General features: G+C 39.3%; 2 protein-coding genes across 3 annotated transcripts; one reads left to right on the top strand and one right to left on the bottom strand.

Moving 5' to 3' along the window:
- The first annotated feature begins 13 nt into the window (after positions 1-13).
- On the top strand, positions 14-10,238 carry mdk (midkine). The gene is made up of 5 exons (XM_005795813.2): positions 14-120; positions 5,854-5,942; positions 7,713-7,886; positions 8,830-8,988; positions 9,823-10,238. The coding sequence occupies exons 2-5, from the start codon at positions 5,855-5,857 to the stop codon at positions 9,840-9,842; spliced, it is 441 nt and encodes a 146-aa protein (XP_005795870.1). The 5' UTR covers positions 14-120; position 5,854; the 3' UTR covers positions 9,843-10,238.
- Positions 10,239-10,985: 747 nt separating this feature from the next.
- chrm4 (cholinergic receptor muscarinic 4) lies at positions 10,986-13,165 on the bottom strand. 2 transcript variants are annotated; one of them, XM_014471689.2, is made up of 2 exons: positions 12,268-13,165; positions 10,986-11,410 (listed from the first exon to the last, which is right to left on the bottom strand). In XM_014471689.2, exons 1-2 carry the CDS (start codon positions 13,135-13,137, stop codon positions 11,015-11,017), a joined length of 1,266 nt encoding a protein of 421 aa, XP_014327175.1. In that variant the 5' UTR covers positions 13,138-13,165; the 3' UTR covers positions 10,986-11,014. The 2 variants fall into 2 exon arrangements, with proteins under 2 accessions (XP_014327175.1, XP_023205400.1); XM_023349632.1 differs by having other exon boundaries at positions 10,986-11,407.
- Between the last annotated feature and the right edge of the window lie 3,520 nt (positions 13,166-16,685).

The raw sequence follows: 16,685 nt of genomic DNA, 5'->3' as shown, positions 1-16,685 counted from the left end.
GTGCACGAAGTGTGTGCGTGCGCGCGCGCGTGTCTGAGGGGTGTTGAGGAGCCGCGGCTGAACCGGAGACATAAAGCTACGACTCCACAGCGCGACAGGCGTCTCCTCTGAGTTTAACACGTAAGTCTGCAGCTTTTCCACCGGCTCTGGATTCAGGTTTCATTCCGGATTCAAACCCGCATTTATCACTCAGTTCATCAGCGGGATGACATTTTAAATGAAACATCTCTGGTTACAGGGAAGAAAAGCTTCGTTTTAGAGGAATTTATGAGTTTTTCCGCTTTAATCGTTGATTCTTTTGTTCATCATGTGTTCAGATATGGATCTGATTACTGATTTGGCTCAAGCTTGATGATGCTTATTGTGATTAAAAGGGAAAAAACAGTCAGAAAAGAAAAGAAGTGAAAGAATGGCGATAAAATGGACATGAAGGAAAAAGTGATGATTAAAAATGAATGCAAAGTGGGGATGGGTTACTGTGTTCAGTTTGAAAGCTCCTCCCGGTGAGGTTTTTTGTCTCTCCAGTAATTAGAAGATTGAAATATTCACCGTGCATGTTGACTCACTGAGCAGCTGCTCCTGAGGAAAAACTCTTGGAAAATGTTGGTTTAGATCAGGAATGTAAAACCTTTCCTTCCTAAAGAGCCATTTTCCTCTCAGGACAGAAAATAAAACTCGTTTAGAACCGCAAATGTAACATTTCTATTTTTGAAAAGTATTTTTTAAAGTTTTGTTTTTATTTCTAGGATGTAAAAGAAAGATCAATATAAAAAAGTATGAATATTAAAATACACACACACAGAGATTCCAGTGTAAAAGCATATTACTTTTAATGTCCTTTTTGTGTGGAAATTTGGAACAAATACTGCAGGAAAAAAATCCAAAAAATTGGTTAAAAACTTGCCTTTTTTATTATTTGTATTTTGAAAAACATTAACTGGTTCTTTTTAATTTGAAGCCAAAGTTAAGATCCGTTGCAGAGCTTAAAGTCGGATCTTCATCGACCTGCAGAACCGTCTGAACAATCGGGAGATAAAATGTTTTTAATTGACCTTCTGGACTCAGATTGTGTGTTTTTCTTTTAATCAGATAAAGATTTCTCAATAAGGATGTAAGTTGAGTTAATTAATTAATCGATTCATTTTAATGATTAGTTGATAAGCGGCCATTTTCTTAAAATTCTGATTACCGACTGTCTTTCCATCACATAAAGCTACATTTTTCATAATATGTTAAATTTTAAAACCATAATTAAATGTTAACATTATTTTGTGCCCACTGTATTAAATGCTAACTGAAAAAAACTGGAAATTGCTCTTTACTCACATTTTTAAAATTAGACATGCCTCAAAAATATAACAAAACAGGAACCAAATCGGTTACCTGGAAAAATAAAAGAGGAAAGAATAAAATATGCTAAACTCTTAATACGTCACGATTAGAGAGATATTCATGCAGATGTTTGGTTGCTCTTCTCTCTATAAGTGCATTAACTCACTACACACCTTGCTAATTAGCATCATATTTGTTTTTTCTCCGCTTCCTCATATTCGTACCACATCAGTAATTTTTTGGACGCAGCACAGCTTAATAAGCAACATTAACGTGAAACTTAACGAGTTGAGGTGTTTATATTTCAAAACAGAACCACTTAAAGTCAATTTTTCATCGCTCACTGGGCTTTGTTTAGACCGTTTCTCTTGCCCGTTCTGTGTTAAAGTCTGTGCTTCAGAATGACCAGCGGCGCCCTCTGCTGGATGGCGGCCAAACTGCAACACTAAAAGAGGGTCTAAACGGACATTATTGGTTAATCTTTTGAAACAAATTTGAAAGTAATGAACCATTAATCGACAGTTAATCGTAAACTGACTAATACTAATATGGTTTCCTCTCGGAAACTCAAGTTTCTAGCTGGAGAAGAAGAAGGAGATCAGGAATGATGAAGCTAACTTCAGAAATCAGATGTTGTGTTTTGAGAGCATCCTGGATCAGGATCTTCAGGGACGTGGGACTCTTGTGGCGTTTTTTTTTTTTTCTTTTTTTCGGGGGAACCCTTTTTCTCTCCAACATGAACCTCGGGATTCCTGAAGGAAGTTCTTTAAATGTTGTTCCTGCCCTCCAACCAAAGGGAGCATCCCGTTTCCTTTTCTTCATGTGAAGATCTGATTGTTTTCTCATGCTAATCGGCTCCCATTCAGGGACGAAGGCGAAGGCCCCAGGACCAGTGGGGGAGCTTGGGGTCCTCGGAGGTGGCGTGGAATCTGTGTTGAGCTTTAGAGAAGTGAAACCAGGCTAGAGGAGGCTTTGTTTTGCTCCAATGAATCAGTATTCTTTTGAGTGGGAATCTAAAGAGCTCTTTCAGCTGCCCTGGCCTCCTCCTCCTCTTCCTCTTCTTCGTTGGTAGGGAGCAGACTGGAGGCCTGCTGAGAGCCGGTTCTTTCTCGATGAAAGGCTGCAGGAGGAGCGAGGAGGCCAGCTGACATGTGAAAGAGAAGCAGAGCTCGCATGAAAGAGGAGTCTGTCATCTCCCAGCACAAAGAGCCAGCTCACATCTGAAGCATCCATCGTCCCGCAGAAACACGGATCAGGACGTGTGCTGGCGGCGCAACACGCTCTGCATACATTAGCCCACTTCCATAATCCTGCAGCTACCCCCGCGCTCAGATTATTGGGTTTAAACTGCCTCAGATTGGAGGAGGAGGAGGAGATTTGACCCGGTCCCAGTTTGGACCATCTGGTCCGGCCGGACGGAGCCTTCAGCAGATTAAAGTGACAACAGGAGGCTTCAAAGCTGAAAAATCAGATTATTTTGTTAGAAACCGTCACCAGGAGGCTTTGGTACCCAAAAACTTTATACAGAGGAAGAGCAGCACTACTTCAACATACTTTAGTCAAGTAAAAGTAAAATATAGCCGTATTACTCATTACGCAAAAAGTCCACTCAAGTACTGAGTAACTGATCAAATTATCAATCATTTAATATTTAAAAATGACATTATCAGGCAGACCAAACTATCAAATTAAATGGAAATTTGGTATTTTAAGGACCAAAATGACAATAATTCATATAAGTAACAAAAAAATAACAAAATCAAGCAAATGAACATTTCTTCCAAATCAGTTTCTTTAAAAAAAAAACTTAAGAAACTTTAACAGAAACTGCAGGTTGTGTGTCTGTGTCTGGTGGATTTTTGGTTAAAATATGTTTGTTTTTCATTCAGTGGGCAGAAAATACAGAAATTTAGCTCAAGTAAGACAAGAAATACTTCATAATAAAATTACTCAAGTAAAAGTAAAAGGTACCAGAGTTGGGTACCAACTAACATTTACTTAAGTAACTTTTTTGAAAAAGAAAAAAAAGTATTTTTTGGAGTATTTTTAACGCACCGTACTTTTAATCTTGAAAGTTTTCTGTTTTTCAATCATTTTTAGACTAAAATATGTTAGAATAATTGACTTAAAGCTGCAGTATGTAACGTTTATAAAAAAAAATAGTTTTTTACATATTTGTTGAAACTGTGTCGTGATGGTTTGGTGTGAGACAGATAATCTATGAAAAAATCAAACTCCTCTGTCTTCTCCCAGTGCAAACTACAAACAACCAATTAGAGCCAGGAGGCGGGACCTAGTGCTGTCAATCATCCTCTGTATGCAGAACCTGCCATGAATGTTAATGCTAGTTAGCATGGCTACCATTGACGGCAGATAACCCGTTTTTCTGTAGCAGTCAGTTGTTTCTCTACCGTTAGCTCATTTAGCAGCTCATTTACAAAAAGACAATTCTTCTACATATCATGCATAGCCGCGCCGCCGCTGCAGAATAATTCTGTTAACTCAATCAAACTTGGACGTGTAGATATTATTAATTTTGTGCTGTGCTCCACAGCAAAGGGGAAACCATTAAAGAACTCAAAACCACTTCTTTCCCGCTCTCTGTATCAGCGCAGCGCAAACTCGTTGCCATAGCAACTGACAACGACGCAAAAAAAATTAAAAAATACTCAGATATTTCCCACACCAACAGCAGAACATTCAGTCTGTTGTAGTGGTACGGTTTTAAGTTTAATGTTTATTTTGTGATTATTAATAAGTGATTGATGTGGTCAGAGGAGAAAACTATAAATATATCGCTGCACTTGACTGTGTGGTTAGATCCGTGGCTAGCTCCATGGCTAGCTCCATGGCTAACTCCGTGGCTAGCTCCATGGCTAGCTCTGTGGCTAACTCCGTGGCTAGTTCCATGGCTAGCTCGCTGCTACTGTCTCTTACTCTGCCGTTGTGGAGTCACAATGTGTGGGATCATGAGCGCCCCCTGCCATGAGGCCAGGGAACTGCCTGCCTCACCTCTAATCTGATCTCTGCCGTTTCTGGTCGCTCCTCAGCCCACGAAACACGTTACACACGCAGTTGGTGACAAAAAACACTGTACATTATATCATATAAGCTAAATTATAAGCTAAATTATGGTTAAATCAGTTCATATATTAAGTGTTTTTTAACCATTTTACTGGCGGCGTACAGACAGGAGGAACATGCTCTCACAATGGCAGGTAGTGCAGTTAACGAGAGGTTGCGCAATCCCAGGTGAGGCTCAGTTTGCCTCACCTCCATAATCTCATCAATCCAGTTATTTCATGAACTTTTGCTTCGATTAATACTCCGAATTCAGTACTAAAATCCTGATTCTGATCAATCAGAAGGCTTAACAGGTTTAATAGTTTGCCTCCATGGCTGATTTTAGGTTTTCTTGCTTTTCTCTGATCGAGACTGTAGAAGTCTATTTTTCTTGTTTGACAAAAAGTTTGGATTGTTACTAATTTTTCCCTTGAGTGTCTCCTGTGTGTTGTATTTTCTGTTGGTTTTATTTAGTATTTTATATAAAAACACTTTGTAATGAATGCTGTTACTGAGTTTCCCTGTTTAGGCTGTTTTTTTGTTGTGTTTCTGTGTTTTAGTGAATTTTGCAGACATGTTTTCTGCGTTTTTCATGCTCTTTGATTCTGTCTGCGATGTTTCTGCCTTTCTGGGTCAGTTTATAGGATTTTATTGTTTTGCTTTATAAAACATAACGAGATTCTGAAGGTGTTTTGTGTCTGAGGTTTTTTTCCAGTTTCACATCATTTAATTTTCCATTTTATGTCAGATTTGCATGTGTTTATTGCAGTTTTGTTTCTTTTGAGGCGTTCTGAGTCGGTGTTTAGTAATCATCCGTCTGTTTTTCTTTCTTTTTTTCTAACTTGTTTCCAGTTTTATGCCATATTTGCAGAATATTTTAGGCTTTCTGAGTCGGTGTTTAGTAATCATCCGTCTCTTTGTGTCTGTTTTGAGTTACCTTGTTGAGGTTAACTGGGATGAATTTAGTTTTGTTTCCCCTGTTATGAGCTTTATTTGATGTGTTCCTGTTTATGCAGTGAAATCCAGCCCTGTTTGTGTTCATTTAATCTCTTCAGAATCGTTTTTCAGGAGTTAATTGCCTCTTTGTTTCCGTCTCTTGTGGAAGTTTTCTGCGGCGTATCGGGTCGCTCTTTTCCAGCCTTGTCTCTTTATAAACCATTTTTCTGAGTTTGTAAACGTGCTTTGTGTCTCTTTGTGAACTCTCTCTCGGTGTTTTGTGAATCTGAGTGACTTGGGCCCCCTGACCCCCTTTGAGCCCATTAAGCCCGCTCAGTAATCCCTGCAGTGGGGCATCTCCCCCTGACTGTACATCTGTGCACGTGTCGGTGTTTGTGTTGACGCATCCAGCAGCTGCAGCTCAGTAATCTGCAGGGAGACGACCCCCGACCCCGTCATCTCCGCGTGTTTTGCTGGCTGATGAGCCTGACTGTGTCTCCCTCCCTGTTCTGGTCTCTGCAGGATGCGAAGTTTGTTCTCAGTGACGCTGCTGCTGCTCCTGGCTCTCACGCTCACCGTCGAGGCCAACAAACGAGCCAAACATCACAAAGGTGAGACAAAACGCCGCCACAATCAGCTCTAAATGCCGTCCTGCGCTACTCTGCTCAGTTCAGTTCTCGCTTCACTGTAAATGAAAAACATTTTGTAGGGATTTTGACTTTTTTTAATCAGAATTCAGACTTTTTTTCTTGCCAGAATCCTGACCTTTTGTTTTATTGGAATTCAGACTTTTTAAAATCAGATTCTGACTTTTTTTAATCTGAATTTTGAATCTTTTTCATCAGAATTTATCAGAATTCTGATGTTTTTAACAGAATCCTGACTTTATCAGAATCTTGTCTCTTTTTTTAATCAAAATTCTGACTTTAAAGGAGATTGGCACCTGGGAGGAAGCGGCTTCAGTGAACACGATGCGAGTTGTGAATTAGGATAATAAACTTTCTGGAGGAGCACGTTGGACTTAAACCAGTTTTTTATGGCTGACAGATCCCTGAAGGTCCCATTTCATTGAAAGGAGACCAAAATAGTTTCCCCAGGGCGCAAATCTGGTTAGAATACAGAGGAAGAATTATGAGAAAATTCAGAATTTCTTTTTTCAGTGACCCCAATCCTCTTCCAACTGAAACACACTTTAACCCTTGACTCAGGATGCACGTTTGGACCGGGTGTCAACAGATTCTGATTGATGGAGTCCCTCAAGGCTTTGTGATCGGCCCCATTTCATTCAGGAGTCAAAGATTTAAAATGATTATTAAATGTGTGAATTATTGTTGTTCAACATAGATCAGAACTTATAAATCATTTTGCACGTTTATTCATTTGGGCTCGATTGAACATGTTTATTCTCAGTATAAGAACAGGATTTGGGTCACTATCTATGAAAAGTGCTATATTTAGACACATTTAATAACTTAAACAAAAGCTTATTTTAGTGAAGCAAAGTCGACTTTTCCGTGAAACATCGTGGATAAACATGGCATATTGTAAAAGACCGTTTATAAAAACATAAATACTTTGTGTTGTAAGTCGTTTCCATCAACCAGCTGCATCATTCTTGAACTGAAGTTGGTTTTTATTGAAACTAACAAAACAATAAAACTTGAAATTGAGAAAAAAAATTTCTAGCTGAAATAAATAAAAACGGTAATTAATGTGGAAAAACTAACTGGAACTATAAAAGTTAGTTCCCAGTTACATACTGAAATTATAGATATAATATCTTTCGTTTCCGTGTTTATGAATCTATTTATTAGCCTTTCGAACTGATCTATAATTTTGGCTCCATAATCTTCCCGCAAAATGCCGACAGCAAAAGTTGGGATAAAACTCCAGTCGGCTGGTTGTTCATTTTTAGAAAACGTTTTCTTCTATTGAGTATTAATTAATTAATTCATGAATTCTGAACCTAAAAATTAACCAAAGTATGAAGAAACTAGAACTACTACTGCAACTAATAAAAACAAAGCAATATTCATCTAATAAAAACTAGCAAACACACTAAAAACTAATTAAAAATTAAAATTAAAACTGAATTTGACAAAAAGTCACAATTAAATAAAACTTAACTAAAATGAAAACTATTATGCTTGGGGACCACAAAAAAAAATGCATTCAACGGGCACAAATGGCCCCCGCGCCACACTTTGGACACCCCTGTCTAAGGGATGAAGACATCAGAGCATGAAAATACATAGAAACGGCTCAACAAACGAGTTTAAAACCAAGAAATCTGACTGGAGGAAGTAGAAACGTTTAAAACAGATGATGATGATGATGATGATGATGGTGTCACGTTGGTTTGACGTTTCTCCGCTCTGCAGGTGGGAAACCTGATAAATCCCGACCGGCCTCTGAATGCACCGTGGCAGAGACCCGGTACGGGAAATGTGTACCGGATCACGGAGACTGTGGAGACGGACAGAGGGAGGCGACGTGCAAAGATCGTACCGACAAGATCAACTGCAGGATCCCCTGCAACTGGAAGAAGGACATCAGTGAGACTCACACACTCAGGGGTCATGGGGTCACTAAAGCAAGGGGGAGGGGCTTATGGAGGAGAGGGGCCCCCAGGGGACAGAAAACAGCTTTAAAGTTAATAACTGTACTTTGTTAGGAAATGAAGCTAAGATCAGTAAAGTGAATGGTGGCGCCTCCTGGTGGTCAACGTTTGAATCAGAATAATTACAAGAATAAAAGTCAGAATTTTTTTTAAATAGAAATTTATTTTACATCAAAGTACAGGATACGTGTTAGTGAAAAACCACAAAATAAAGAAAAAAAACTGAAAATATTTTGTATTAATTAATGAATACTATATTCATTCAAAATCATAATTATAAAATTAAGTCATACTTTTGAGATGCAAAGTCAGGATTTCAACTTTAAAAGTCCAATTTATGAGATATAAAGTGAAAATTATAATATACAAAGTTATAATTATTAGATTATTAGAACATCATGACTTTTAATCACATAATTATGACTGAAAGTTGAAATTTCTTGTTGGGGTTTTGTTTATTTCATTATGGAAATAAAATAAAAAAAATCTTATTTAAAAAAAGTTGTTTTGTTTGTCTTAATAAAAAAAACCATTTTTTAAATTTTGATAGTTTTATGCAGAAGATTTCCAAACTTGGATTTTCTAGTTTGAAAAGAAAATGTTGGAGCTGAAATATAATATTAGTAATGAGATAAAGTGGAGTTTCTGCACAATTTAACAGAAATCTGTTTAACAGAAACCTTCAATTTGATATACAAACTGTAGATGTGGAGCTGAAACTGTGAACATAAAGCAGTTTAATAAAAAATAAAATCAGTGTGTGACATCATCACACTCTCAGCTGAACATTTATGGTTAATCTGAAAACAAAAATCTTTAAATTTAGACTGTGATTGCAAGAACACTTTGGGTCGGTAATTGTATCTTCTTGTTCTCAGGCGACTGTAAGTACAAGTTCGGAGCGTGGAGTTCCTGCGACACCGGGTCCAACACCAAGAGCCGGTCAGGAACGCTGAAGAGGGCTCTGTTCAACGCCGACTGCCAGAGCACCGTCAAGGTGTCCAAGCCCTGCTCCCACAAACCCAAGAAGACCAGAGGTGAGGCCTCAACGGCTGCAGCACCAGCAGCCAGTCTCAGCTTCATCATTAGTTCACTAACTAACTTATAGATCTGCACATATTTCAGGATGTTGTTTCCTTTCAAACAATGAGAAAAAACTGTTTTACTGCTAAACTACAGCGCCGTATTGGGGCAATAAAGGAGAACATTTTTGCCAAAAAATCAGAAATTCTCGATTCTCAAAAATTTTCTTAAAAAATGTTTTTACTTTGGTGCTAAAAAAGTAAAAAGCAATTAGTGAGGAAAAACCTCCGAAATTTTACAGAAAATCTTTGAAATTTCTGAGCTTCAAAAGTCAAAACCTTGCAAAACAAAAACTATAGAAATATTTAGTTTAATCTCAGAAATTTCCATTATTTTCCAGAAAATTTCTGGGATTAAACAAAATATTTTCTTGCAAATTGTCGACTTTTTAAGCCCATAAATGTCCTGGTGTTTAGTAGAAAACATTTGAGATGAATCTAAAAATGTGAGTTTTTTTTCTCACTAATGTTTGATTCTTTGAGCTCAAAACTTTCCAATGTTTTTCTAGAAAATTTGACATTAATTTAAACATTTCTGAGTTTTTGGGTGAAAATTCACAATTAAAATAAAAAATATCTGTTATTTTAAAAACAATTCTTATTAAACCTATGACAAACTAAATTCATATTTAAAAGTGAAAAAAGTTTTTTTGGTTTTTATAAAACTCTCACCACCTTCAGACTTCATTAAATGATGATTCCTTCCAACTGGTCACATGATCAATACTTTTACCGTTTCCTAGCAACAAGGCTCGGCTCCACTTTAAACTTTTTTGTTTTCGTCTTCAGGGGAGAAGAAATCAAACTGAAGGGAGAGTGGACCAGAAGACGACAGGATTTCTCCTCCTCCACCAGCTGAACAATCGTCTTCCCTTCTTCAAATTTAAAACCAGAGACTCCAAAACAGACTTCCTGTCCTCAAACTGACCCGTCCGACTCGCTGACTCCTGCTCTGATTTGATGTTCTCCCGTTTTCCTTGGATTTAAGCTTTAGCTGATCAGAATAACCTTCGTTCAGTAGCTGGTAGTTTAATGCTCCTCCCTGTAGTTTTAAAAGTTTTTAGGGGAAAAGTTGATCCGGCAGATCATCCACAGTTTGATGCTTCAACATCTGAACTGAGGGAAAGTTTATTTTTGGAATTACAGATTATTGATAAGACTTGTACAAATGAACAAATAAATGCTGTACATTGTTTTGGTGAAAACTTTTGTGTGTTTGTCTATTAAAGCAACATGATTTCTGTGAGGCTGATGGAAAACTGATCAGATACGACGGAGAATGTTTCAGCTACAAACCTGAACCGATTCTTGAACAGATTCCCAATTTCAGATTGTTGATTCAAAAGGATTTTAAATTATTTACTAAAGTTTTCTTCATGAGCTCCTGAACCTGAACAAATTCCTGACTGAACAGATTTCTAATTATTTTGAATAGATTCTCGAGATTATTCTCAGAAATTTTCTAGAAAAAAAAACAAAACTTTGAAAAGTTGCAAATTTGTTAGAAAGAAATCAGAAAATTTTAGATTAATCTCACAAATTTTCTTTGAAAAAAAAGGAAATTTCTTAGTTTGAAAAGTCAAAAATGTTCTTGAAAAACAAATTTTCACAGTGATCTCAGACATTTTATAGAAAAACATTTACATTAATGAGTTTTAAAGGCCAAAAATGCTCCTTTTAATTGAATACGTAAAAAATTTAAGACTTTCGGACAATTGAGTCCTTTGAAGAAAATTTACTCATTTTTTCCTATCTAATAATATGCTGTGGTAAATACTTGATGCAAATTTATATAGCATTTACAATTCGGAAATTTTCAGATTAATTTCAGAACAATTTTCTAGAAAAACATTTACATTTCTGAGTTTCGAAAGAAGAATGTTTTAGACATTTTCTGAGTTATATGGCGGACGTTAACTCCATCTTCTTTCTACTAATGCATCACGGTAAACACCTGCTTCCTGTTTCACCTGTTTCAGCGTTAACGCAGCTTCCGGGTGCGGCAGCTCAGCAGGCAGCAGAAGGTTTTCCGGAACGTGACGTTGCACAGCGAGTAGCAGCAGGGGTTGATGGTGCTGTTGACGTAGCACAGCCAGTAGCCCGTAGTCCACAGAGCGTCGGGGATTCGGATGTGACGAAAGGCGGCGATGACCGCCATGACGTGGTAGGGTGTCCAGGTGATGATGAAGGCCAACAAGATGGCGAGGATGGTGTTGGTCATCCTCCTCTCCCGCGCCATCACCCGGCGCCTCCTCCGCTCCTGGGACCGGAAGCTGGGGCAGGAGGTCAGCGCCGCGGAGGCCGAGCTGTGGAGGTCGGTGATCGATAAGGCGTCTTCGTCTCCCGCTGCGCATGAGGAGGTTCGGGAGAGCGGCTGCTGATGAGACAGACAGTTCGTTTAGTGAAGACACAGTTCCTTCAGAACTGACAGGCAGCAGCAGGGATGCAAACAACTGTCGATTAATTGTTTATTAGATTAAAATGAGTTCCAATCGATTAACCAATAACGTCCGCTCAGGCCTTCTTTTGGTGGTATAGTTTCAACGCCATCCAGTAGAGGGCGCCGCTGGATATCTTGAGGCGGAGCCATTGACACAGAAACAAAGATGGCGGAGGTTTACCAGAACAGGACAGACAAACGGTCCAGTCTGGTTTGGGATGGAAAATGCACTTTATGCTTCCTTTTAGAAATGAAAACACACAACAAGCACCTTAAGTTTTACCTTAATAGCGGAGCAAAGTCAACTTCTAATTCAAAAATTACTGATGTGCTATGAAGACGCAGATGTTGGACAGAGTTTTAGGGCCATGCAAAGAAAAATGAAACGAAAATCAAGTCATATTACGAGAATAAAGTGGAAATAATACAAAAATAAACTCATAGTATTACCAGAATAAAGTCATGACTTTATTCTCATATTACTACATTATTCTCCAAAATATTAATTTATTCTGGAAATATTATTTTATTGTAGCATTATTACATTGTTCTTAAAATATTATAACTAACTTTTTATTCAAAATATTATACATTTATTTCCAGAATACAACTTTATTCCCATTATTATGACTTTTTTCTTATTAATTTATTCTCAAAATATGACTTTATTCTCGTATTGTTATCACATTGAGACTTTATTCTCTAAATATTAATTTATTCTGGAAATATGACTTCATTTTTTTTATTTTTATTAGTACGGCCCTAATACTCCGTACTGTAGGTAGATTACCTACCAGGCGTTTACAGCTGTTCGCCGGACTTCCCCGCTGGTTCAGAGACAGATCAGAACCCAGGTTGCTGGCCATCCAGCTGCGTCGTTTCCAGGTGAAGCCTTTCACCGGCGGGTCCCCCGTCTTAGGCGTCCCCTGCTCCGCCTGAAGAGAAGTCAGCCTGCGGCGGCTGGCGGCCGACAACCGGCTGTACAACCCGATCATGACGAGCGCCGGCAGGTAGAAGGACGACAGCGTGGTGCCCAGCGTGACGGCCGGGCTCGCCAGGAGGTGGATGTAGCAGTGTCCGTCCGGGATGACCCGCCGGCCGCCGACGCTCTGCCAGCACAAGATGGCGGGCGCCCAAAGCAAGAATGACAGCAGCCAGGCGCCGCCGATCATCAGGCCCGCCACGCGGCCCGTCCGCTGCACCGGGTAGCTGAGCGGCCATGTTGTGCACAGGTAGCGGTCCAAACTGATCAGCAGCAGGTTCAGCACCGACGCGTTGCTCACCCCGTAGTCCAGGACGAGCCAGGTGTCGCAGAGCGCGGCCCCCAGCGGCCAGCGGCCCCGCAGTCGGTACATCGTGTACAAGTTCATGGACAGCAGGCCGATGAACAGGTCGGCGGCCGCCAGGCTCAGCAGGAAGTAGTTGTTGACGGTCTGCAGGTGGCGGTTCACCTTGATGGACAGGATGACCAGCGTGTTGCCGACAACGGTTAGAACGCTCAGGGAGACGGTTGCCATGACAACCAGGATCAGCTCGGCAGTGCCGTACGCTCCGATTGGATACTGGGATGAGGCGTTCACAGAGGGGCGGGGCCAAGTGGAGGCGTTGAGGGTGGGGTCCGCCATCAGACCCACGCTTCCTGCAGGCACCATGAGCCCAGGCATAATGCTGCCTCCACCCAAGCTGCGAGCAATGTGGGCTGAAACGATTAATCAGTTTAATTGTCAACTAATTTAGCAATCAATTAATCGTTAACTGGAGTATTCTGTGATTCTGTGGACCTTTTTCTCTTCCAAAGCCTCTGAGAGCCTTGTTAGAGCGCCAACATCATGACCAGAGGTCACAAGAAAAGAAAACTGAAAACTAGGAATTAATTGATTAATCAATTATTTCAATAATTGGCAACTAATTTAGTAATCGATTACGTTAACTGGCGTATACCCTCATATAAAGGCCAGTTGGTGAAAGAATAACTCACTCAGAGCAGAAACTAAACCAGAACGCTACATAAAATGCATACATTTTGCATTTAAGATAAAATGTTCTTGTGAATATGTTTTACCCAGAAGTCCTCTAGTAGCAGTGTTAGCTTCACCTAATTAATCACCTTCATCAAAAAAAATCCCCCAAAATAACCAATAGATCGGCGCTACACTGTATTCTGTCAAGCAGACGGGGCTGAGCATTCTGCTAAGGCTTTGTAGCTTTTCACATGTTGATGTTTCGAGCTGCAGATGCATCCAGGATCAAACCTCCCCTAAAGAAATGCTATGATACGGCATTTTAGGCAATAAAATGTACATTTTCTGATTTAAGAAAACAAATTTATTTATTTTACTGTATTGTAACATTGCATAAAAAGGCTTAAATGAAAAAAAATTGCAGAATGTGCCATTTGAATACGATTCATCGACAGAATCATCTGAAAAGTTGCAGGTTCTTCCTACTGTTGTGAAAGTGAATCTTTGTGCAGTCAAAGTTTAACGTCGAAAGTTTTCTAGGAGAAACATGAAGGCCAGAGAGAAGAGTTGACGCTGCATCTACGTGTGTCAAACGCGAGGACCAGGGGCCACATCCGGCCCGCCACAACGTTTTCTGTGGACCTCTGGACATAAATAGAACCTTCAAAATAAAACTGTGTGTTCAAGTTTTATTTTCTCAATCAAATTAAAGCTGTATTTATCTGTAAGGTGCCAAATTACATCAATTGCTTTACCATCTTTCAGCACCTTAAGACGCACAAAGCCCATTAATTAAATTATTTTTGGGTTCAAAAAAGTATTTGTTTAATTTAATTTGAATTTTTACAGTTCCTGCAGTTATTTTTCCAAAATCCCCCCAGCTAAGGTTTTATTTTCGTTTGTCTTCTTACACAATGTTTAGCTCTAAATATAACAAAAATCTTCTTATTCACAACTTTTATTGTCTAAAAGCTGATTTAGTTTCAAATAAAGACATTAGTTCAATACTCCAAATGTGAGCTACGTCCACATTAAGTGGAGGAAATCAATTAAAAAAAAACATATTTGATCGGGTTAAGTGAAAGTTGATCATTTCTAATTAATTTCTGATCTAGCAGCATTTTTAATGATTATACAGAAAGTCATAAATGTAATTAAAACATTTCCTGATTCTTCTGAATGCAGGAAATTTCAATGAATGAAATAAATCAGTAAAAATCTCACCTGGTTATGAAGCTGCTGCAGCTGCTCAGGCTGATCACCGTCGCCTTCACTCAGAGCGGCTGGCTTATAAGGACGTGAGGAAGAGTTCGTCCCTCCTCATCGTCAGAGCCTCACCCTGCGGTCGCTGCTGCCGCCGCCTGATCTGACCTCAGATCAGCCTCATGAGGGCCGTAACGCCGGCAGCAGGAGGAAACATCACATCGTCTTCATCACTGACCAACAGCAGAAGTCAGCTTCATGCAGGAGGGCATGAAAAGTTCATAGATTTAAAAATACACATGAAAAAAAAGGACAAAATGTTGAATAAGCTTTAATATAAACATAAAACCTGATCAGTAGATTATTGATCATTGACAAAAAGTGACTAAATTCCATTAAATTAATGAGAAAGTTCTCCAAAGCTGTTGTGTATATTTCCGTAATTTTAACAAGTGATGTTTACAGTACAGAGTCACACAGGCCCGTGCCATGACACCGCCACTACCGTGTTAAAAAGAGGAACTCCTCAGCTTAGTTCTTCCTGGTCTCTTTCTGTCCAGAACACACATTTCCAGGATCCTCTGTCTTCTTTTTAAATGGAACGTGTCAATTAAAATTCACAATTGCACATTTTTATACTTCTATTTAAAAACAGACCAAACACTTTAAAAAAAACTGTTGTTTTTTGGCAATAGGCTAATGTTTTTGGAAAATGAGCTGTTTCAAAAGCCCCCTAATTGCTAAGTCACGCTATACTGTTACTTAGCAACCCAAACTAGGTAATAGTCAGTTTTGCCACTGTACAATGGCTGCTGGAACAGACAAATGTTCTTACCATCCAGAAAGCACCTGCTGCCTTCTTGTTGGTTGCATAGGAGGCTCCACTTCTGCTTTTCAAATATGTACGGTTACAGTCATTTTTATGTGGGAGTGTAAACGTTGAGTTGGGGGGCGTGGCCTGCAGCAGCTTAGTTGGATTTAAAGTGACAGGAGGTCCCAAAGGAGGTCAGAGTTGTCAGAACTGACTAAAATCTCACCAAGAATGACTTTGTGCAAAAATGAGCATGTTTTGAATAGACCACAGATCCGTCCTAACCTGACGTATAATAGGTCTCCTTTAACGGATTTCCTCTTTCTGTTCTGTTAAGGAAATCTTTCATGTAGTCGTCTCTGAAAAAAAGATCAAGCCGTTGTCTGATCCGTTGGACAGGTGTTACCATGGCGACGGTAGCTCACAACTTCATCCTTCTCTCAAGCCCTGATGGTTTGACCCTTTAACCTCAGCAATACCTTCTTCACTCACCTCCAGCTACAGAACCTTCCTGCTGAAGGTTTCTCAAACGGTTTGGATTGTTGTGAAAACGAACCGCAGCAGCTGAAAATGTAAGAATGTTGTGATTTTGTTGCCAACCGGACCGAGTTGACCGGACAAAACATCCCAAGTATCGCCTGTTCAGTCTGATTTAATTTGACGTTTCTGTAATAATTATAAGAAATTAAGATTGAATTTGTTTTTATCATAGGAGGAATATTCCTAAACTCAGACCCACATGTTGTTTAGGTGTGACCTAATTTCATTTTACATGCTTTTACAGTTTTTAAACAAATTTGTAAAAATATTGGGAAATATTGGCCATAACAGCAAAATTGTACACATGGGTGCATCCCTACAAGTCCTCCTGTTTATTTTTCTCTCAACCCTGAGTCACAGCTGGATTGTGATGGGAGTCTCTTCCTGTTAAAAGCAGAGTGTTCCTCTCCACTTTCCCCACATGCTTGCTCAAGAAGAGAATTGCTAGCGAGTCAATGACTCGGCGCAATCAGCTGGGATCATTTACATACCCAGTATTCTCAAACTGAATTTGACTGAATCTGAATTTAAGAACTGCAGTTATTTGAAATTAATTTGGACTGATCTGGAATAATAACAAATAAGAAAATAATGATCAGTTGTGAGGGATTTTTGGGACAAAATAGAGAAAGAACTCCATTGTTTAAGACAAACGTTTTGTCACATGGACCAGAACTGTTTAGTCAAACAGCTGGGT

Source organism: Xiphophorus maculatus, chromosome 2 (assembly GCF_002775205.1).
Source record: "Xiphophorus maculatus strain JP 163 A chromosome 2, X_maculatus-5.0-male, whole genome shotgun sequence".
Classification (NCBI taxonomy): Eukaryota; Metazoa; Chordata; class Actinopteri; order Cyprinodontiformes; family Poeciliidae; genus Xiphophorus; species Xiphophorus maculatus.
This window is presented reverse-complemented; position numbering and strand designations above follow the sequence as displayed.